Consider the following 25159-nt stretch of genomic DNA (forward strand, 5'->3'; position numbering starts at 1 on the left):
AAGGAGAAAAATCCATTCCTCCTCTCAAAATAAATTGATGAAACTGATGGTATAACAGTTGACATGGGGAAGAAGAAATTAAGATGCCTATCTGTAGTGATAAAATGAATTACTTTAGTTTAGAGGGAGGCAGGACAGAAGCAGGAACCAGAAATCTCTTCAGTAGAATTCTTATATGATATGGCCATTGTGGGCTTCAAGACTCTACGCCTGAGAAATGGAAATAGATGGGGCAAGAGAATCAGTTATTTGTAAAGCAACTGGAAAGTCTGGCTGTGGTCTTCATCACTACAGTGTCTGCAACTCCAATGCATCCATAAGGTTTTTTTCCCCCCTCAGAACTCTCTCTCTCTGAGGCTGGAATACACTAGAATTTTAGACAGAACTGAATCTCTCTGTGCTTGTGTGCCATGCCCAGTCACACACTGAACAGGCATCCTCTTACCCATTTGTCAAAATCACAGCAAAGAACACAGACCTATAGCATTTAAGAGATTTTTTTGTTAAGAACTAAGAAACTAGAGCTCAAAACTAAACAATTATGAAGGAAGATTCTATAAGTTTAGGGGTTTGTGGATTTAAAGTTACTTGCTCTGAAATTATGTAATCACTATTGTTTGATAAACCTGATTTGCATGAAATCATGATTAATTTTTCTGCTAAAATTGATTTGCAAAACTTACCCTGTTATATTGCAAGAACTTACCCTGTTACATTACAAGGCATTTTTTTATTTTCACACACCCTGGAGTCTTTTCTTCTTTGCTGATTTTTTTCACTCTGTATTGTCGAATCTCTCGCACCAATGTATAAAAAGCATCCTCCACTCTCTGCATTGTAAGAGACAGCTCCTTAAAATCTGCTTCTTTGACAAATATGAGGTACTGGGGCATCCACGGCAGAACACACACACAGAAATTATGAGCTTTTCTTGTGAAGCGTACCTCTAAATTTAAGGCTCTGTTCACAATCAGTCTGCAGACAAAAAAGGCAATAACCTGCCTATCAAAGAGCGCTTTATAAATCACAGACTTATGCGGAACCAGGATTCTTGAAATATCATTCTGAATTGTCATTCCCTACTAGCAACACATCACATTATCTTGGCTAAAAACAAGATGTAAGATTTATTTTAGTACCAAATTTTATAAAGGAAAATTAAGATTTGCTGCTTACCCATTTAAAATCTTGAATGTGTTGACCAATAAAAATGTTAACTGATATAAGCAAATGAGAGGTAGACACAAAAGAGTAAGACCTGAATGAATGACAGGTACTGTACTGCAATGTACTTAAAGACCTTTTACTAGTAAGACAGAAAAAGGGCAGAAGGGAATACTGTTTTAACTGATGAACTGTTCTGCTAAACTGTCTAACTTTGCTTGTGTACAATTCATTGTACATCGCAGGTTGATAGAGTTGGTTGATAATTAAGTGGGATGAATGTTTATAGTTATGATTACCAAACCACATATTCTAACCTTTTGAGTTCAGCAGGCATATTTACTAGGGCTGTGTGAAATTTCAACGGCAGTTTCGTTCTGACATGGTTTCAGCTCATTTCAAGGTTGAAACAACAGAATTGAAATGAAACAAAGGCCATCGAAACAGCCGCGAAACAAAACAAGGCTAGCCGAAACATTTGGACTTCTGAAATGTTTTGACCATGGCGCTGGGGTTGGGAACGCAGCCCAGCTGGGCTGAGTTTTTTCCCCAGCCCCATGGTCCAGCGAAACAGTCAAAACAGACTCTGTTTCGACTCAAAATTATATTCGATACAAAACATTGTTCCATCCAGACCTCGAAACTGAAGTCGGAAAGGAACAGTGATGTTTCGGACAGCCCTAATATTTATGCCTTTTTTTTGGGCCCGGACATCTTCAGGTAGATGAGTGAAGAATAATTTTTACATACCTTAAAAAAAAAAATTAAGAATAGTGTCTTCATTCTGAACAAGGCTGAGGAAAGCTTTTGTTATTTATTTCAGAAACAGGCAGAAGGAAGCATACAGTTAATGCTTACTGCCACAAAGTAGGCTACTATTTTAAAACTGAATAAGTACTATTATCACTTATTATTTCAGGCCAGGCATATACTTGGATGAAACACTTAGAAGCTCCCTTAAAATCATGAGCAGTGACTCAAATTTTCAAAACATACAAGAAATTAACTTACGTTTCCAGTTCAAAAACAAGTTCTGCTATTGACGGCTGCAAGAATAAGTTTAATAAATTATTGATCTTTGTGCTTATTTGCTTACAGTTTCAGGGAACTGCTAGGGTCAATCTGCAACACGGGCAGCAATCCTAGCTGGAGCAGACTCCCCTAGCATATGTGGAATCTCCCAGTGTCAGAAAAAGATACTGCACACAGGCAGCCAGGAGCATAGCCCAGCAGCGTCTGGCTGGTAAGTCTGTTGTGGGGGAAGGGGCGGGGGCAGACTAAGGCCCCTGTGGTGAGAGAGGGAGTGGGACTGGGTGCTGCCCAGCCAGGGTGAAGCAGGGTGCAAGGCAGAGCCATGAGCATCTCATCCTGGGAAGTTGGGGGGGGCAGGGGGGATGCAGCTCCCACTACTATACATACCCTGGGAAGGCATGTGACCCCGGATCTGCATGTGGAGCAAGGGCGGGCTGGGGCCTGGGCTGCGCTAGGTTCCACTTGGGGCTGGCAGCAGAACTGACAGCAGGGGCTATGGAGATTTTTGGGGTGGATGCAGGCCCCCCCCTCCCCCCATACACCTGATCCCAGTGCTGCCACTGCTCACCCCAAGCACAGTCCAGCCCAGCCCAGCCCTGCTGCCAGGAAGAAGAACACAGCCCTGGCCCCAGCTCACCTTTGCCCTGCACACAGACCAGGGGCACATGCCCCCCATGCCCTCCTGGGGTGCACGGAGTGGTGGCAGCCATCCCCCTGGATGAGCCGCTCCCCTGGATGAGCCACACACAGGCCTGCCCCACTCCCTCCATCGCTGTGGGGGGGCCTTGATCTTCCCCTCATCCCTTCCCCCATAACAGACTTACCAGCCAGATACTGCTGTCCAAGCCACCAGGCCACATATCGTCAATCGGATTAGTATTGGCCGATATGGCTCCTTAAAAATTGGCCATTGATATCGGCCAAAAAAATGTCTATTGGTGCACCCCCAATATAAAACATGTAATGCAGCCAACAATTATAAGTTATAAAAAGGCTACTTTTGAACTGAAGCGGCTTCATTTTGCAAAATAAAATGTCGAAAAAGAGGTGCACAGAAATTTGTGGGTCTGTTCAAAGCAAAGCTGCACTGAGGCTGAAGAGCTAGCCCAAAAACTGGGGTAAGAAAAATGGTGCCTTATACCTACCTACTTCCTCAGGTTGAGCTAAGTTTAGCTCAGTCAGGTACAAAGACAGGGAATCTATTTTCAACATACTAGTTTAACTTGCATTACATAGCACCTGTTATACCAGTTTATCTCATTTTCAGTGTACTCTAGCTATTGTTCCTATAATTCTGTAATAGATAAATTTACAGCTTTGACTTTGAAATAAGATTATTTTAACTATACATTGCATTACACAACTGAAATCAGAAGGGAACACTACAAACCAAAAGTATATTGCCTATTCATAGGGTACTGCTATTTGGCTCATTTTTTAGTTGTGCCATAAGATATATTTAGAATTTATGCTTACAAACCCATGCTTAAAAACAAGATAAATCAGCGTTTGCTATTCTGCTGCGGTTCAAATAAATCATCAGGATGAGATCAAGGGTTAAGTACATTGAGTTGTGTACGTAGACAGGTACAACTAAGTAATTAAGCTTCCAGGAAATAGAGTCTACCCTTTAAGAAAAGGAGAAAGTTAATCTTACACCCACAAAATGCAGACAGCTTGGCAAGTCTTCTGATATTTGAAGCATGATTTGCAGAATTTACATTTTTGGAAACAGCATCTAATAAATCAAGTAAAGCTCATATTTTCATGTCTACCTGGGGAACAGGGGAACTTATTCCTAAAAAGAGGAGAATAAATAGTGATCAGCTGCAATGCTCCTGAACACATTCCATCTAGGAATCAAAGAGTGTGTTGTCTACAGTTTCAGAGCACCAGTATGCAATTTGATTATGTAGTTTTGAGATCACTAGTTAGGCGATACTACTTCATTTGACTTCAGAATGTCAACATTCCCATCACCAACAACAGGAAATGCAATTTTCTTTAGCAATGCAGAGAAATAGGCACAAAATGAAAAAAAGAAATTACTACCACCACCAAGAATATAACATAAAGACTTCTGTTAACAGAAGTCTCACTGAAAGATCTCATATATATATATATTTTTTAAATAGAAAAAGACATTACCTCAACAAAGCAAAAAGTTTTAAGAGCCAGTCACCAGACTGATAGGTTTTAAGTTTTAGGACTGTAATTTTTTTTTTAAAGGAGGGATGGGGCTAAATATTGTCTCTCTTTGAAGGCCAAATTCATAACCAATTGATGTACTTACTAATATAATTTATGGTCAGAGCACCATTACTGAAATTTTTTTAAAAGAAGAAATAGAATTTAAGAATATTTTTCTTCCACAGAATTAAATACATGTTCTTCTACTGCTCTGTGCCTTTTGTATAAGGTAGGGTATAAATCTAATCAAATATACATAAACTGTATAGTTTAAAGTGCTCTGATACTTTGAAAACTGTGAAGGATCCACAATCTTGTAGCGGTGTTTGAGACATGGAGATGACTCCTATGACAGCCAATTTTAAATGGGACTATTTACAATAGCCTTTTACACTGGCAAATAATGTTCAAAGGAACATCTAAATCAAAAAAGGCCTCATCATCTTGAGAGCACCCTGTCCAACATTATGTGCCTTAAGATATTTTCAACTTTTCTAAAAACAACTGTTTTGTAAATTATGCTTAACATAAATTAATGTGAATATGACCACAAAAGTGCCTACATGTTCAAAGATGCCTTCCAGAGTTAAGTAAACTCAAAAACAAAAAACACTACCAGCCATCATAAAGGCACTCACTTGCAACTTAAAGAAAATTCTAAGGCCCAGACTTCCAAGTTCCAATCCCAGCTCTGCTATTAAAAATAGCTTACATACATAACACTCATCCACTACAACCTGACCTGGAAGCAATATAGCTCTGTTTGTGCAATGCTGTGCATGGATGCCACTGATCTCTTCCTCCCAGCAATTCCACTGCTATCCAGTCTTGAAACTATCTGGCATGAAGCTACTCTGATGTCTTAGCACAGCACAGTACTGCCCTTCACCGTAGTAAAAAAAGGGTACATTTTTATTTGTACATTGGGTATTAACACCTCGGAGGATCGGTCAAAATATTCAAAGTGCCTTTCATCTTCAAAAGTGCCTCTTAAAAACCACTGTGTATTAACATCTGACAGTCACACTCAACATGATAGTTACTGAAGCCTGCAAAAGAGCTGTGCCCAACCATAATGCAGTTTAGTGGATTTATTGCAACCATTTTCCGTATGCCCTTTGTTATCCTAATCACAAGAGTGCATTTATGCTAGAACTTATCTTGATCATTGAACTTATCTTCATCTATGTGCTAGAACTTATCTTGATCTATGCGCCACAAAATAGCCAGTGCACCAAAATATTCTACCACTGTTTAAAAAGCAAGTTACATCATGCCAATGTAAACTGTGTTACCTGTTAAATAATTTATTAGGACTACAAATAAAAATATCAAGTGAATCAAATGATAGTTTTGCTTATCACTTTTTTTTAAAAGATCTATTCTGTAGTTATGTCAGCTAATTATAATGTGTACAAATTCAGCTGTTCTTTAGATAAAAAACCTTTGTTTTAAAAACTGATTAAGTTCCTATCCTTTTGAAAATCAGATACTGAACATGTATCATGCATATTAAATTAACACCACACCCAAAAACCCCTATGTTAAAAAGATGAAGGTTGGCGAGTCAACCACTCAAAAGATAGTAAATGCCAAATGCACAAGTTTAAACTGTGCCTGTGTTCTGCTGATGTGTTACAAGATAGTGTGATTAGATAATTAAAGACTATTTTTCCCCCACTAAAGGATCAATCAGCATACCAGATGAATATCAGAATTCTGTGTTAGCATTGGCAACAATCTATTTGTCTCTAGTTTAATGGAAAGCTAACAAACAGGGCTCAAAGTATCACCTACAATAAAAAACAACTGCAGCATACTGAAGTTTAGTAACAAAGTTCCAGGTGTTTCTTATGCTGTAACTTGAAAACAGCTGGCTGGTTCAAAACCTGAAACCCACACTGAAGATAAGTGAAGTCCTGTATCCAGATTTTTATAAATGCAGCCCTACTTACTTCTCCAAAATTCATAGGCACTAGCGTTCACTACTCTGATTCTCATCACTCCTGTGATCTTAAAATAGAAGACCATTAAGATGCAACATGATTAGCACTTTACATCAAACTTGTCCAAAGGTTTGGTGGCAACTTAAACTCTAGACACTTCAGGGCACTCCTTCCATCCCATCCATTTTAATCTAATACTAATAAGAGGTCCCCTGAGGGTGGGAAGGACACATCCTATACACACCCACATTTTGGGCTCAGTTCTGGAATTAATTCTAAAGCCAATTCTACAAGTAGTAGTTGCAATAGCTACAGAAAGAAGAAAAATAATAATCTAACCTTGAAGAACAAAATTAATCCCTAGATAAAAAGGATAATTTCTTCCCAACCATATGGAGCAAGAGGCAAGTCAAACCAAAAAAAAAGTAAAATACAATGATCAAGACACGTTCTAGCCTAAATGCACTCTTGTGGTAAGGATAACAAAGGGCATATGGAAAATGATTGCAATAAATCCACTAACTGCATTATGGTTGAGCACAGCTCTTTAAAAAAAGTCTCTCAACAGGAGGAGAAACAAATCACATACCAAAACAGTTTGACAATCCTTAAAAAGATAAATTTAAGACTGAGCAGAATTCCAAGCAGTGATTTCTAAGCAAATAATTTTGTATCAGGCAAGGGGAACAAAGGGAAAAGAAACCTACACACACCACACACACAAAAGGGCTGATACATCCATCATGTTTGTTTGGTAATAAACTCCTAAAGACAGGTTAATTTTAAACATTTAGCATTTAAAAGGCATTGTGGTGAGGGAAGGGTGAAGAGGAAGATTTCTGTACAAAACTGGCTAATTGTAAACAAAAATCCCAACATTAAAGTGATAGCATAGACTTTATAGTTTAAAAAGCAGCGTTTTTGCTACTATTTTCATTTCCCAGTTTTTCCATTTTTATCCTATAGCTGCAATGACAGACAATCTAATTCAGTAAAGGACATTATATTACCTAGAGTTATTCAGCCAGCCTGTACCCCACTTAGCTTACTGAAGTTACTTGTAGTTTATTTTATTCTGTCGCCCCACCGATTTAGAGCTTGGAAATTTTGCCATTTAGATCTGAAGTACTGTTTTTGTACTATCATTTCTATTTCAATAAGGGCTGTGGTTTTTTTTTAAATAAACAGAATTATACCAGTACAGTCCCTAGCACAGCAGTAACTATCACTGCAAAAAGTACCTTATGCCTAGAGCTGAGCAAGGAACAGTATTCCTATTACCATGAAAAAGTTGCTCAGGTCTCAAATTGGAATTATAAAACAAGTCAACAAAGAAAAGAGTGGGTTGATGGTAAGTCTTATTCTTAATATTCTTAAAATATTCTTTTATGTTGAACTTTTCTTTTTGTTTTTTTTAAATTATTTGGAATCCAAAATAATCAAATGATTCTGTTTTGTGTTAAAGAAATTTCTCTTTATCATAGGAAATATGCAGATTAATCTTCTCCATTACAAGTTTTGATTTTAACAGATCAACATTTTCTGGCAGTGTGTCAAAAAGTTCTCAGCCAGCTCTATTCATACTGAGATAGCTCCTACCCATTAAGGAAAGAGGAACAGGCTGTACCAGTACAAACACCTTGATACCAGTTAGCTGGGAGGGAAAGTATCTTGTTGTTTCCACACCAGTTATACTGAACAGATAAAACTCTCTCATACAGAAGGGTAAAATCCCAGTCCCACTAAATATCTATATGCCAAATTTTCACTCAAGGAATTCACACCTTGTCAAACAATTAAATCTGAAGTTTTGACAAAGAATTGTAGGGACAATTGCTTAAATAGAGAAATGTCTTACAAAACATATCCACTGAGAATAAGCCAATAACCAAAAAAAAGAAATGTTTTCGCTGTCAAGACAGACCACTGGATGTCAAAAACTGGTTTAGTTGTCTGACTGCTGAACACCTTTGCTTCAAAAAAGCAATGCATGACCTTCAGACATTTTCTTTTTTTTTAAATGAAATTATCTCAAAGCTATTAAAAAAAGTTAACTGCAACTTGAAGGAGTATGCTTCCACTTGGTAGCTCAGTGCAACAGAGGCTTAGGTCTCTTTAGTCTGAGCAGCTAAGCTGCATCACTGATCACGATTCAGCAGGTTCACTAAACAGCAAATCACCACAAGTTTTTCCTTTAGAAAAATATACATAAATGTCAGATAGCAGTTGCCAGGGGCTACGCATAGAGGGGTGCACACAGGTGCATATGCACACCCTGAGTGTGGCTGTGCACCCTAGGGACATGCATCGTTCATGGCAGTTGCTGATGGTTGAATTGATCTAGCTTTTTTAAAAATTCAAGCAGGAGTTCTGCTTTTGTGTATCTCTTGATATGAACTTCACCTGTCTTGTCTTTGCTGATGTTTCAATGAAAGGAATTCCATAACTTCTTGCTAAGTCCTGAGCTTGTTTTGTATCTACCGTTCTTGAAGGTAAATCACATTTGTTTCCTACTAGCACCATAGGGACATCTTCAGAATCTTTAACTCTTTTTATCTGTTCCCTAAAAATAAAAGAAAAGGAAAAATTGAGAGATTTATTAAATATAATCTTAGCAGCATTAATAAAAATTGGATTTTGAAAGAAAACAAAATACAAATTAGACTTTTTTTTCGGGAACAACAATATGAATGCCTTTTATTTTCTGGACATAGTTTGAAATTTCAAAACAATGTATGCAGTTGCCCCTTTTGCCTTTTACATTTAACCTTTCGACTTAACACAGAAGAATTGCATATATATATATGAAAAACAAAACAAAAATAACTAAACCTGCTAGATGATTAGACATGGCTCTTACTGCCAATGAGACTCACAGGGCTAAAATGACAGACTCCACCCTATTTACACGACGGGGTCCTTTACTTTTATGATTATTTTAATGCCAGCACAGTGCAGAGTACCTTAATATAAATGAAAATCAAGTCACATGGCTGAGGTTTTTGTAAAAATTATTATTATTCCTTAGAGACCTTGTCCCACTCATGCAAAATCCCTACTTACAGCTGAGGATAGAATGTAATAGTTAAGCCCTAAAATATAATACAACATTTAAGCCCTCTATTTACATTAGAAATAGATAAAATCTGAGTGATTTCAAAGAAGTTCCTCCAGTATGCTACAGGGTCATATTCACTAGGTAGTAGGGCTGTGTGAAGCTTCAGTCGCTGATTTGATTTGGCCCGATTCAGTGGCTGAATCTCTAAATCATAGTTTCATAGTTGGCAGGGTTGTAAGGGACCTGAGCAGATCAAGTCCGACCTTCTGCCATGGCAGAAAAGAGTACTGGGATCAAACGACCCCGGCCAAGACATTCATCCAGCCTCCTTTACAGACCTCTGGCGTAGGAGCCAGCACCACTTCTCTTGGAGGTTGGTTCCAGATCCTAGCCGCCCTGACAGTGAAGTGGCTCCTCCTGATGTCTAGCCTGAATCTACCCTCTGCCAGCTTATGACCATTATTTCTTGCACTCCTGGTAGTGCTCGGGAGAACAGGGACTCTCCCAATGCCTGCTGGTCCCCCCTGACCAGTTTGTAAACGGCCACTAAATCCCCCCTCAGCCTTCTCTTGTGGAGGCTGAACAGGTTCAGGTCCCTTAGCCTCTTCTTGTAGGGCCTGCCCTGCTGACCCCTGATCACATAGGTGGCCCTCCTCTGGACACTCTCCATGTTGTCCATATCCCTCCTGAAGTGTGGCACCCAGAAGTGGACGCAGTACTCCAACTGGGGCCTGACCAGTGTCACATAGAGGGGGAGAAGCTCCTCCTTGGACCTGCTTGAGATGCATCTGTGGATGCATGGCAAGGTATGGTTCGCCTTCCTGACCACGTCCCGACACTGTCGGCCCAAATTCATTTTGGCATCAATAATGACTCCAAGATCCTTTTCTGCCTTTGCACTGACAAGAAGGGAGTTCTCCAGCCTGTAGGTATGCTGCTGGTTCTTCCTTCCCAGGTGCACCCTGCACTTGTCAGTGTTGAAACCCATCCTGTTCTCATCCACTCCCCCCCGTAACCTGTCCAGGTTCAATTGCAACCTGTTCCTCCCTTCTGGCATGTCCACTTATCCCCCCATCTTAGTGTCATCTGCAAATTTCAACAGGGTGCTTTTCACCCCTCATCCAAGTCGCTGATGAAGATGTTGAACAGTGCGGGCCCCGAGGACCGATCCTTGCGGAACCCCACTGCCCACATCCCTCCAGGTGGAATAAAACCTGTCCACCACCATTCTCTGGGTGCAGCCCTCCAGCCAATTAGTGACCCATCTGGCTGTGTAGGTATCGACACCACAGTCTCCTAGTTTTTTAATGAGAATCGGGTGAGAGACAATGTCGAAGGCCTTCCGAAAGTCCAGAAAGACTACATCCACTGCGACACCAGTGTCCAAGGTTTTTGTGACCTGGTCATAGAAGGCCACCAAGTCGGTCTGACAGGACCTGCCTCTAATGAACACGTGTTGGTTGCCCCTAAGCATAATCTCCCCTGCTGGCCCCTCGTGGACATGAGCCAGGATAACTCTCAAAAAGCTCCCCCAGGACTGAGGTAAGACTAACAGGCCTATAGTTTCCTGGGTCTCATTCCTCCCTTTTTTAAAAATGGGAACCACACTGGCCCTTTTGCAGTCCTCTGGCACATCGTGAGAGCACCATGAGTGCTCATAAAGCCATAAAGTTCATAAATCAAATCAAGAGACCCTTGAGTCTCTCTGGATTGAAACCCTCTGAATTGATTCAGAGAGATTTTGAAAGATTCGATGATTCGGACATGGACACAGCTTTAAATGTTTTTTCTACATACCTTACGGTACCAAGCAGCTCATGAATGCTGAGACGCTGATGTGGATGGAGCATCCAACAGAAGCATGGGCGTGGGTCCCCAGCATGCTTGGCAGTGGACCTGGAAGTGGATTGGAAGGACTTCTGGTCTACTTCCGGGTTTGCAGCCAAGCATGCGGCCCCCCCCCCTTCCTGTGCTCCTGTGGGACGCTTCATCCCAACATTTAAAGCTGTGTCTATGGCTGAGTCTCTGATTTTCCAAATCAGCATCGAATCTTCAGATTCAGATTTGGCCGAATTGAATTGGGGACAGTGATCTGAATCAACACACCAAATCACTGTCTCCGATTCAGGCCCAATCCGAATCTGAATTGAAAATGGCCCATTTCGCACACCTCTACTAGGTAAATAACTGCATTAGACTTGGTGCTATGTGCAAGCGGTGAGAGAGTTTAGAAAGAGCAACTATCTCCTCCTCTACCTTCTTGCTCTTGGGCGAGTGAAGGAATCGGAAAATGTGCTTCCAAGATTGGAATCAAAAGCACAGATGATTTTCTCATTTAAAGTATCCCAATGTAAATGTGTGTAGACATTGTACAGTTTTCATGCTAACCAGAACCCTGAAATTCATTTTGTATATCCATATCACCTTTTTGAATTAAAAAAAAAGTCAAACATCCCCCCTAAAAAACTGATGCTACTATGTTCTAAAAAAACTATGGTTAAGGCACTGGATTTGTAGGGGCAGATTTTAAGAATCTGTCTCTATCTGGTTAATATTTTCTGAAGTTTTCTTTAGCAAGTAGCTCAAGTTAAAATACATCTTTAAAACAGTATTGTAGTCAGAACTATTCAGCAAGATGACAAAGCTGCTGAAAGAAACTCAACATATAATACTAGTCTATAACTTCATTCCTTTTTGAGAGAACATGGACAGTTACTCCTCAAATAACACAATTATGATTTCATAGTGCATTAGTTATTTATTTGTGAACCTTCAATGTCTATTCACAAGCTCATTCATTGATGAGTTAACATGCTGCCAGTGCAACTGTCAGTTTCCACATGTAGTGTTCTTAGGGAGAAGCTGTATAACAAGAGGGCTTTTTACATGATTAGTCATTCTCTTGTTCTCTTTTTAAAGGTTTAAAAGACTAAATAGTATAAAAGTCAATACTTTTAAAAACAGATAGCAATTCTGTGCTTCTTTTACTGTTTAAAGTAAGATGTAAAATTTTACATCTCCCATGGTAAAATTGGGGAACTGCGGCCTCAAAAAACTTTACAGTCCGATGGCTGGCAAACTAGCTTCATGGTCAGACCCAGCGAGTGATAGTCGATGGAACTGAGTCAACATGGTGCATGACGACCACAGGTGTCCCCCAGGGCTCAGTACTCGGACCAGTACTCTTTAATATATTCATGAAGGATCTAGATTCGGGTGTCAGAAGTGGACTGGCCAAGTTTGCAGATGACACCAAATTATGGGCAAGTGGACAGGCTGGCAATTCGAGCCAACCTGGACAAGCTCACAAGGTGGTCAGATCAAAACCTGATAACATTTAACAAAGAAATGCAAGGTGCTCCACCTTGGGATTAAAAAAACAAAACAAAACACACATCATACTTATAGGCTTGGCAGTGCTATACTCACTAGCACCAGTACGGAAAGCGACTTGGGGGTCATAATTGACCACAAGATGAACATAAGCCACCAATGTGATACCACAGCTGGCAAAGCAAATAAAACTCTGGCTTGCATCTACCAATGCACATCAAGCAAGATCCAGGAAGTCATCCTCCTGCTTTACTCAGCCTTGATGAGGCTGTAGCTGGAATACTGCACCCAGTTCTGGGCTCAACACTTCAGAAAGGATGGGGAGAAGCTTGAGACAATCCAAAGGAGAGCCACACACATGAGCAGAGGTTAAGAGAAAAGGCCTTATGAGGAGAGGCTGAGAGTAATGGGACTCTTAAGCCTGGAGAAGCAAAGGCTCAGGAGTGACTTGGTGGCAGCCTATAAGTATACAAGGGGTGTGCATCAGGAAATGGGGGTGCTCTGTTCACCAGAGCACCCCAATACAACACTAATGGCCACAAACTGCTGAAAGACCGTTTTAGACTGGACATAATGAAAAACTTCTTCACCATCCGAGTCTCCAGAATCTGGAATAAACTCCCCCAGAAGTGGTGCAAGCACCTACTCTGGATACCTTTAAGAATCACTTGGATGCTTATCTTGCTGGGGTGATCTGACCCCAGCTGACTTCCTGCCCTTGGACATGGGGCTAGACCCAATGATCTCATGAGGTCCCTTCCAGCCCTAACGTCTATGAATCTATGAAAAGTTTGCTATTTGCTGTATGTTTAATTATCACATGCACATTATCCAGAGGCTTTATTATTTTGTTTTTAAAGTAGTAATTTTTAGTTACTGGCTTGGATTTGCACGATCATCTCTTCTATCCGACATCCAGCAGACAGATGAGAGGGTTAGGAGATACTGGCAACAATATGTCCTGTAAGAGTTCAGTGTCTTTACGACTGAATTACAGATGAAGGCTAACCAACTATGACTTGGTTTATACATGGCAAATAATATTGTAAATGTAGGTAGTTTCTCCCAATTTGCAGAGTCCTACTGAGATAGGCACACTTTTGTTAAAAAGTCACATGGATTTTTTTTTCTACTTTTTTTTAAAAATATATTTCTGTTATATATGGAACAGGCAAGAACTTTTTCATATATAAAAAACAGACACTGAGGAGGAAAGATTAAAGTGATATTAAGTCTTAATATAATATCTATCAAGTCATAATAGAATTTGGTTGCCTACTTCAGACTACTAGAAGAGAAGAGCTCCAGCCATAAATAGTAGAAAAGTTGCCCCCACGGAATTGGGATGTTCATAAGTGTTAGTGTCATCCACTGCTTTCACAGGCACATTTCACAGAGACAAAGACCAAAATTACTTTACTTAACTGTATTCTACAGCCATGGAAGTACTACTCTACAGCCATGAGGAAGGCAGAATTTGATCCATACTTGATTTCTATTAATCTCAGTAGGATGTTAATTCTGAAGCCCATATCTCTACATCTGTTTTATATTTCAAAAACATACTACTAGAGGAATTTTCAGGTAGCTTCAACCAGCCTTCTTCCATCAACCCAAAACTGTGAGTATGCTCCAAGAATGGGCAGCCCATTGCATAATCACTCTGGCTAGGTGACCAAAATAAAAAGATATATTTTTAATGGCTTATTGACTTCAAAAGTAACTGCTCACTGCTAGTTTGGAAACATGATTATGTTACAATTCCATAACTGTAAGAAATAAATTATCTTCGGTTATAAGCACAAACAAGCAAATCATTCCCTCTTTGGAGAATTACTGAAGTAATTTATTTTATTAGACTTACCTATAATGATGAATATCTTCAAATGATTTTGTATTATTTATGGCAAATACACATAGAAAACCCTCTCCTGTTCTCATGTATTGGTCCCTCATCGCACTGTACTCTTCTTGACCTGCTGTGTCAAGAATATCCAAGAGACAGGTTTCGCCATCAATTACTACTTGTTTCCTGTATGAATCCTGAGAACAGAGTAAAAAAAAAAAAATTCCAAGTTACACATCAAAAGAAAGACTTAAATAATATAACTGAACAATGGATTTCAAAATGCTTTATGAACATTAAACTAAATTCAACATGCCTATGAGTTAAAGTTTTAGCTCTTCAATTTTAAAGATAGGCAAACTAAGACCAAGTCACTTGTTCACAATCATACAGCAAACCAGAAGGAAAACGGAGAACAGACTTGAGATTGCAGATTCTTGTTTTCCTGTTCCGATTACTACAACCCGTTTCCATAATCTTAGAAAATACTGTATGCTCCTACCCACTCAAAGCACAAGTGGCAATGTTCACCCTTTACTACATGGATATCTGCAAGTTGGACAGAGTTCCACATCAGAGTTTCACTGGCATCTTAGTTGTGTTTCCATGCAGACCCAAGCTACAGAAGCAAGCAGGTATAATCTAGCTATATATTAGTTAAAACAGGTATCACACTTCTCCTAGGAGAAATGCCTAAGATCCTACAGACATAGGAACTAATTATCCCATTTCAAGTACCTATGAAATATCTGAGCTAACACTTTTTTCCTGGGACAATCTTTCAAGTTAATTACCATTCAATCCAAGAACAGGCTGTGTAAAGATCTATGCCCTCCTGGGTTTTGACTCAGATAAAATGCACATGTAGATGGTGACCAGGGGGCATAAATTGCACCCCAGCAGCCCAGCCAGCTAGGGGCCTGTTCCACCCCAGCTCATATTGCTGCTATTCCAGACACATATGTAGATGCTGCGCCCAGGAGCAGTTTACTCTGACATTAACTGTTCCAGAGTTTATTGTGTCACATTAATTATACATGTAGATGCATCCTGTGTGTAGAAAGTTGCATGCTTATGCCAAAGCACTTAAAAGGATTTATCTATGTATGAAATGTTTACGTTACAAAATACTTTTCCTAAATGCATATCAGGTATAGGAGTTCAGAAAATATCACTTCTATTCTTATTTATATAAAACAGGATTTTAATACTAAGTAAAACTGGAGAGTTGATTACTGCAATACAGATTAGTTTCAGGTATTATACCGGAACCTCATGCTGTCTACCAGTTGGTGTATTCACATTTTTTTTTAACTCCTATTTTAAACTTGGTCTCTGCCTGGTTATATGGGTCTCATATAAACCAAACGAGGAAAGTGACCTAACTGATCTGGAATGGGGTAGAGGATACCAATTCCATACAAAGTACAGTTTGTCAAATACACAAAGGGGAAAAAAAAACAACTCTTTAATTTTATACTTATTATAACCCTAGATGTTATCTGTAACAATAATGGTTAAGTACTTCAAACATGGCTATGTCCCTTAAAGATAAAGGTCACCTCTGACAGAATTTTGGAAATACCCACTTCCCTAAAATGCAAAGCCAGTGCTGAAGTAAGAAACAGTAAACCTACTGCAAAAATACAAACCAGTGCTTACAACTGGATAAGATCATAATAAGCCCCCAAGCTTCGGGAAGCCTGAAATCAAGGTTCATACTTTGTCCCATTGTACAGAAATTCAGAAAGTGATTCCTGTTCCTATTAAATAGGAAAACTGTGCTCCCATTTTTTGCTATCAGCTCTATCATAGTTGACGATAACTGAATGCAACAAAAGGAAAAAAAACAACTTACTTGTCACCATATGTCACTATTCATGAAAAGTAAATGTGTATTAGCCCTTCATATAGCACCATCTCTCCAAAAAAAGCAAACCTGCATAATTGTTGGCCGTTAAATGCCCGTGCTGTGTGCAGATGCAACACAGCGTGGAGCAGAGCTGGCAGCGTGGAAAGCTGCCTCCAGCTGGTAAGTCGGAAGGGGAAGGTGGGGAGAAGGGGAAGGTGGGGGTCAGATCAACATCCCCTGTGGTGAGAGAGGGGGCATGGGCAGGCACTGCCCAGCTGGGGGGGGAGGGGGGCACGCACAGGATAGAGGCATGGCTTGTGGGGTGGGGGCAGCTCCGACAACTGCTTACACCCTGGGAGGGCGGGGCATGTGCCTCCAGATCTATGCAGCAAAGGGCGGGCTTCAGCTGCAAGGTGGGCCGGAGCTGCACGGGGCTTTTCATGTCAGGGGCTGGGCTCTCAGCAGACACCAGCACCACTGGGAGAAAGCTGCGGCCACCTCAAATTTTGCAGCAGCTCCACTCCCAGCCCTGCACTGTCCCAGCTGAATGCCCTACCTCCACCCAAGCAACAGAAAAAGCCGGGGCTGCGCTGGGTGGTGGCGTGGGGCTGGGAACGGAGCTGCGGGTAAATTTGGAGGTGTTGCAGCTGCCTCTCAGTGCCACCAGAGCCCGCTCCAAACCCAGACCCCAGCAAGAAAAGCCCTGCACAGCACTGGCTCTGGCTCCACCCTACAGCTTCAGCTTGCCCCATGCTGCACAGATCCAGTTGCACGCCTCCCTGTCCCCACCCTCCTAGGGCACAAGCAGTGGTGGGAGCTGCCCCCACCACACGAGTTGTGCCTCCATCCTGCACCTGCCCCCCCAACCCAGCTGGGCAGTACCTGCTCCTGCCCCCTCCCTCATCACAGGGGGGTGTTGATCTACCCCCACCACACCCCTTTCCACCACACCAGACTTACTACCTGATGGCAGCTATATTGGATCCGTATTGGCCAACATGCCTCCTTAAAAATCAACTATTGATATCAGCCCCCAAAATCCCTACCATATATACACACATGCACACAAATGTGTGTGTGCGCGCACGTGCCACCATAATGGCACAGGAGACCTGCTCCCTGGAGGCGGTGGAAACAGAACAGCTGGTAACAGTGGATGGGGGTAGGAGGAGGAGTGAGGCCACTGGAGCTGGCCCCACCTATTATAAAAGCTGTAGGCTGTCTATCCAGCCATAATGCTTTATGCACACTCTGATTGGCTGACGGAAACAGCCAATCGGAGTGCTCCAAGCACAGCATAGCACCGCAATAACGGCGAAGCAGCACTGAGGACCTGACAGAGTGGGGGAATCAGAGGCCAGAGCTGCTAGCCTCGGCTCCCCCATCCCACTCCCTGAAACCGGCACCAAGGATGGCACCTCAACAAAAGCCAGCTGGGATGGGGTGAGGGGGCATAGTGGGGGTAAGCGGCCTGGTCCTGAAGCGGTGAGGAGGTGCGTGGGGGGAGTGGGCCTGGCCTTAGACTGGGGTGCTGGCATCACAGTGCTGGCCTCACTCCCACTGCCAACAGATGCAAAGTGAAAAAAAAAAAAAAGGGATGAAAAAACACAAGTACTTTACAAGCTGCAGAGCCCAGACCCGGACTCCGGGAAAGGAGTGAGGGGGCAAGGTCAGTAGTGCTGGCCTTGCCCCCCCTACCTCACTGCTGCATCCAAGGGGTGACCACAGACCCCACCTCCCACAGCTTGGACATTAAATTAGTGCTTGGACCACCTCAGAAAAAAACAACAGAACCTCCATGGGGGGGGGGGGATTGGATGAGGAGGGAGGGGACCATGGGGGGGACCCCTGCCAGGCCCCATCCTCTGCCTGCTCTCCCAGCCCCCCTGAGCACACCCTGACTGCTCTCCCAGCCCCATCAATGGCTGCCCCACCCAGCCCCAGCATTCATTCAGTTGTTTTTAAAGGAGCCCCACGCTCACTGGCTCCTACCAGGCAGGGGGGGCGATCCCCACTGCCCCATGCTGCATGGGGGGCTCTGCCACGAGCCTCCAGAAGCCCCGATGGCCACTGCAGCAGTCAGTGAGTACAGGGCTCTTTTTTTTGTTTGTTTTAAAGAATGGGATGCTAGAGCTGGGTGGGGCAGCCATTGACAGGGCTGGGAGAGTGGGCAGGGGATAGGGCCTGTTTGGTTCAGAGATTCAGCCAAATCAGATTTAGACAGATCAATTTGGGACAGTAATTCGAATCACCAAATCAAGTAACTGTCCCCTGAATCGTCCAAATCCAAATCCAAAGCAAATACTAGTTGCTTCACACAGGCCTGTTATGCTTTGCCATTAGTCGTGCTGGGGCCACCTCAGAAAAATTAGTAGGCCGTCCATGGTAACTGATGCCACCCCAAGTCCTCACAGTGCAGCATGCCTGCTACAACAACTTCAGGTGCAGCAGCTCCCTCCTCAGCATCACAAAAAATAAATCAATTAGGCTTTAAAATTAATTAGTGCTGAGGCCAGTTAAGAAAAAGGACCACCCCTTCCATGTTACCTGCTGCCTCCAAGCTGTTGGTGCAGCAACTCCCTCCACCCTTTTTCTACACCTAATAAATCAGTTGTGAAAAGCAATTTATTAGCAGCAGGACCACCTGAGGAAAAGCAGAAGCCAAGTTCCCAGCTATTGTGACAATACCATGATAGAACAATTGGATGCCCAACACCTTTCAAGAAGTTGTCACAAACTCTGCCAGTGCTTTACTATGGGATGTAAATGTCATGCTGAGAGAAAATGTTGTCACAATAAAGAGCGCTAACACTGGAGACAGAGCCACACTCTAGAACAATCTGCTGAACAACGACTATTAGATGCAAGTAGAAAAAGACGTTTAAGTGACAATGAATCTGAGGACCACGCTACATGAAGGCGGTGATGGGATTTGCGACAACATCGTGAGAGCCTGTAGATGACAGGCTACTGTGCAAAGACTATTAGATGCACAACGCCATCAAGAATGCCGTGCTAATGAATCACAAGAGGAGGCAGCTTTGTGCAGACAATTAGATGCGCAACACCATAAAGAAAGTCATGCAAGTGAGTCTCATGAAAAAGGCATGATGCAAAGACATTTAGATGCCACATGCCATCAAGCAAGCCGGGCAACTGAGTTCCAAGAACATGCTGCAGTGAGACAATAGTTGAACTCCGTTTGCTCTGCAAGAACATGACAAAGGCAATCCCTAATGACAAACTGTAATTTCTTGACAGAGTCAGAAGTAGAAAGGCATTATTGCAGTAAAATGGACTTGTTTGCCAATTGTGTCATTCTTTAAACTTCACAGCTAAGTAGCCATCAGATGGGAAGTTTAAAAATTGCTGTCACAAAGGAAAAGTGAGGTTGCCTTACTGCCACAAATTTCCTCCATTACTTAAAGAGATCATAAGCAACTCGCAGCATATGTTTTATGAGAACTTCCGGACCAATACCAGGTTATTGAATAGTTCTTTAAGCTTTGCATCTTTGAGAGAAAAAAAAAAGTCACACCTGTTCCTGAACAGGGCCCATATTTCTTTTGTGTCTATGGACAATTCGATCACCTCATTTACAGCCTAAAGGAGGAGAAGCAAGATCCTATGGCCTACTTTATATTTTGGATCCCAAAGACGCAGCTGAAGAATGGTTAAATTATCCCCAAAATCACCTATGCGATCCTGCTTTAATGTAGGACCTGGACACTTTAATGAGAAACATCAATTCACTTTCAACTCTTACAAAATGTTAGTTGAAGTTGTAAGAGAAGAAGAGTGAACAGCGGGTGAGGAAAGTCATTCAATTGCAAATATTAGCATGGTGTTCTGTTGTGACAGAGAATCTGACAGAAGATATAATTTACCAAGCAATGTTGAAATTGCCATGGTTTTCTGAAATGACAACGAAGAACTGCCTTTCCATAGGGATATAAGAATTTACTCAAGATCTCAAGGCTTTGAAAATATAAGTATTATGAATGCCAACTTAGATCCCATGACATACGTTGTGTTTTATCCATATGGTGAACCAGGTTGGCATCCAGCTTTAAAACTTGCTGGATATGAGACTTCAACATCGAAAGAAGTTTCCATGTTACAATGCAAAGTTGCTCAAACAGCAGTTCATCAAAATGAATTTAATCCAATGTTACGTGGAGAAAAATTAACTCTACAGTGGATTGTAGATTCACATTTACAAGTTGAAGCAAACAATTTAAATTACCTTAGGCAACAGCAAAGAAAACTTAATGGTCTTATGGACTTCTTAACAGAAACTGCTGAAATCTCTGGTATGCAATTATGAAAAACTGTCATTTTACCATCATAATTCTAAAGAGGACCAAGAAATATGCAAGAACAATATCATAACACCATGGCAATAGTGAGCAAATATGGTCACCCAGATATGTTTATTACATTCACTGCAAATCCAAATCCAAAATGGCTTGCTACTCAAGAAAATTTGTTTCCTGGACAAAATCCCTCAGACAGACCAGACTTAGTAGCAAGAGTATTCAAAATTAAGCTGGCATCTTTACTGGATGATGCCAGAAAAAAAAATATTTGGTCCAGTTATCATCCATGTATACACAACTGAGTTTCAAAAATGAGAACTCCCACATGCACACATGCTATTTATACTGGAGAACAAGCTTGACACACAAGCAGTCGTTGATTGTATAGTTAGTGCAGAAATTCCTGCTCCAGATACAGACCCAATTTTATATTGCATAGTAAAAAAAATGCACAATACGTAGACCATGTGGTATTTTCAACAGTAATTCACCATGCATGAGTGAGGGAAATTGTACCAAAATTTTCCAAAGCCGTTTCAACAAGAAACAGTAGCTAATGTCAATAGATACCCTTTATATAAAACAGGTGGGCAAAATGCAGCCCACCAGGCCATTCTATTCAACCCACACAGCCCCTAAAAAATTTAGAAAAATCAATACTTATCCGACCCTGGCATGATGATCTGACCCTGGCAACACTTATCTGGCCTGTTGTAACGCAGCCCGTGATGGGTTCCCAAAACTCGGTAAGTGGCCCTCTGCCCGAAATAACTGCCTACCCCTGATATAAAAGAAGCCAAACATGTACCATCCAAGTATGCAAACAAACAGAAGACAGTTATGTTGCTTCATACAATATCTTTTGTTAAAATACACCACTCATATCAATGCTGAAGTTTGCACATTGATTAAATCCATCAAATACATCTTAAATATGTTTACAAAGAACATGACTGCACAAATATTAAAATAGTAAACAAGCAATGACTGCAACATGACAAGATACCTTGATGCAAGGTACGTGAAACCACCAGAGGCTATGTGGAGACCGCTGGAAAACTGAACGCATGATAGATCTCATGGAATCATTAAATTAGCAGTTCATTTGCCACTCCAACAGTCAGTGTATTTTCAGCCAGGGCATGAACATGAGGCCAATCACATAGGCATTTCAAAAACAACTTTAAACACTTGTTTTTTATTAAATCACAATTGCCCTGAAGCACAACGGTATTTATACTGTGAAATTCCATACCATTACATATTCTAAAAAAAGGTGTTTGGCAAAGATGACAAAGAGGTGGAGACAATATTCTCCCTAGAATGTATTCAGTAAGTCCAAACAATATAGAAAGATTCTGTTTAAGAGCTCTACTACTGTATGTCCATGCAGCAACCAGTTCTGAAGAATTACGTACTGTTAACAATGCCCTCTGAGATACGTTTCAAGAAACAGCAAAAAGACGTAATTTGATGGCCAGTGATGAAGAATGGAGCTACTGCCTGGAGGATGCAGCTGGAATTCAAATGCCCAGATACTGTGTGTCTGAGGCACACTTTTGCATTCATCTGCATATTTTGTAAGCTATCTAATGCATTTCAGCTATTGAAACAATGTCAGGATGCCATGACAGAGGACCGTAGGAGACATCACAATGATAACGCTGCAGTACAGAAGACATTGCTAGATATCCAAGAATTGTTGATGGTCCATGGACTATATTGTAGTACTTTAGGTCTCCCTGATCCACTTACATGCACTGATGTATTAGTTAAAGAGATTATGCAAAATGAAATGCCATTTGGAAGAAAACTGCTTTTGTTAGGCAGAGACTTCAGACAAACATTACCAGTCATAGTACGATCTACAAGAACAGAGATGACTGAGGCATGCATAAAGAGTCATCATCTGTGGTCGAATTTCACCAAAATCAAATGATCACAAAATATGGTCACTGAAGGACAACATCAATTCAATGGCAGGACTCTCAAAGCCGGTGAAGGAACTATGTCAAATGATTATAGGTTGCCACCAGATCTAATTGAAATACCAGAAACCTTTATTGAAATAGAGTCCATTACCACAACAGTTTATGGGAACCACATTGAAGCAGAAGACTTGGAAATGAAATTATTGTAACTCCCAAAAATAAATACACCATGGAATTGAATACTAAAATTATAACTTTGCTGCCTGGTGAAATGAAAGTACTGCAGCTTCCATGATTGCAGATGACTCTGAAAATCAAACTACTTATCCCATTGAATTTTTAAATGTGCAAACACCATCAGGACTCCCACCACATGATTTGCACCTGAAAATTGGTGCTATTGTTATGTTAATCAGAAATATGAATCCAAAAATGGGACTACACAATGGAATTTGACTGATAAGAGGATTAAACCACAATTTCATACATGCTGAAATAATTGCAGGTACTACTGTAGGATAACACGTCAATCAATCCCTTGGATTGATTTGGCTCCATCAGGCACACAACTACCTTTCATTCTGAAAAGGAGACAATTTCCCATAACAACAATGTTTGCGATAACAATTAATAAATCACAAGGACAAACATTCAACTCAGTTGGCCTCTGCTTACCAGAAACAGTGTTTTTAAAAATATACATTTCACTGGTTGCAAAGAAACAAGGAAATCTAAATGGTGACAAGAAAATATTCACTGAAAACATAGGCTTTCAGGAGATATTTGATGATACTTGATTCCTCACACACCATCTGCATGCTTAACCAAACTGTAAGCAACCCAAAGGAACACCGGGGAACCAACCCCAATGGCATACTGAATCAGAGGGAAAGGAAACAATTCGTATCTTTACATGTTCAGTCTGCTTAATTTAAGTTTTCAACATACTGTCCTTAAGCTACAATACATATAAAATGTAAAACCTACCTGTTTGTTCCTCTTATTTGTAAGCCATCTGTCATTCTGATCCTTGGAGGACAAAGGGGACAGGTTGGCATGGCAGAGCACTGCAGTGATGGCAGAGAATGGAGGAGACACGGGGTGGGGCAGCAGAGGATGGGGGGAGGGGCACACAAGTAGCCAAACAAGGGAGGGGGGCAGAGGTAGAGCAGCAGCATGGGGCATTAGTCCAGCAGAGGATGAGGGGGCCGCACATGAAGCCAAACAAGGGGGGGAGGGGGTGCAGAGGCACAGCAGCAGCAGCATGGGCATTAGGTGGCGGCACTCCATTCCAGCTTCCTACTCAACCTCCCTGTCATTCAGAGAACTGACTAGTACATATATAAAAGAAATAAATACAACTATCTTAAAAAAAGCAACCACAAGGAAAAGTTGGTAGGGGACAAAGGGTGGCACATGAAGGAAAGGGAAAAGGAGTGTAGACTGCTGAATGGGTAGCTTTGGCTACCATTTTATACAGCAACAACTCGGTGATGGCTGGCTCCTGCCATGACCCAATGTACACACTTCTGACTGCCTCCCTTGAAATATCTACTTTCAGACTTGGGTGCAACTTCCTCTGCCTCATCTGCTGGCTGTTGCACATAGCACAGCAGTCTCTGGTTTACAATCTGTCTATGCTGGAGGTCCCCAAACTTTCTTATTGTGTACCCCCTTCCAGATTTACCAGTTGCCCATGTACTGCTATCAGCCTGTTTTATATTTTAACCCCTTAAATGCCAATTATTATTATAAAGAATATACAATTTCTCCTACATACCCATGAGAGAAGTCTTCCATACTACCAGGAATATGCATACCCCTGGTTTATGTAGTGTACCAAAGTACGAATGCAGCATGGGTGGGCATACCCTGGTAGCACTGTTAACAACTGCACTGAAGACACATCAGCATGGCTTTCAGCATGGACTAGGAATCAGGGTCCAAGCCTGATGCTGACCTGGATACACATTCAAGTTACTAGCCCCATGACAGTCAGATTAACAGCATAAGTATACTAACATTTGTGACAATCAAAACTGTTGTGTTGTGCAAACATATCCTGAAACACAAAGGCCTAAGACAGTGGTGCTCAACCCTGCTGTTGAGGTGGGTCCCTGCTGAGGGGGGACTGCAGGCCAGATTCAGCCTGTGGAGCATGGTCTCCCCCAGTCCAAAAATTTGACAGCTGTGGACCACTGGCAGGAAGTTGTTGCTTCCCTGCTGCCAAGTTTCTGAACCCATGGGGGACCCACAAGATGGATAGCATGACCCTGCACACTAGATTGGGCTCCATGGCCTCCACCCAGTCCATTCATAGAGATCCAGGTCCTAATCAGCTTCCACCCAATGCAGCCTGAGGACCAGACCCATATCGGTCATTTGATCCGCAGGGACAAAAGGTTGAACACCACTACACCAGGAGGTTTTGTGCAGCCAAGTGATTTTGGACAAAAAAGGCATGTGCAAACAGGGCCTTCTGGGGAAA

The 25159-nt window shown here is 41.6% G+C and overlaps 1 protein-coding gene across 6 annotated transcripts in view; it reads right to left on the bottom strand.

Annotated features, from left to right (window-relative positions):
• Positions 1-25159, bottom strand: part of KRAS (KRas proto-oncogene, GTPase) — a 39968-nt gene that overhangs the window by 9011 nt on the left and 5798 nt on the right. For 4 of the 6 annotated variants that reach the window (XM_090043660.1, XM_090043659.1, XM_090043661.1 and 1 more), the window contains 3 exons: positions 14588-14766; positions 8736-8895; positions 707-830 (listed from right to left, as the gene is read on the bottom strand). In XM_090043660.1, the coding sequence (XP_089899786.1) occupies positions 711-830; positions 8736-8895; positions 14588-14766 (459 nt within the window). In that variant the 3' untranslated portion in view covers positions 707-710. Of the gene's footprint in view, positions 1-683; positions 685-706; positions 831-8735; positions 8896-14587; positions 14767-25159 lie in introns of all 6 variants that reach the window. The other 2 variants (XM_090043664.1, XM_090043663.1) reach the window with 2 other exon arrangements.

Source organism: Crocodylus siamensis, chromosome 4 (genome assembly GCF_052110815.1).
Source record: "Crocodylus siamensis isolate JL-2025a chromosome 4, ASM5211081v1, whole genome shotgun sequence".
In the NCBI taxonomy this organism is placed as follows: domain Eukaryota; kingdom Metazoa; phylum Chordata; order Crocodylia; family Crocodylidae; genus Crocodylus; species Crocodylus siamensis.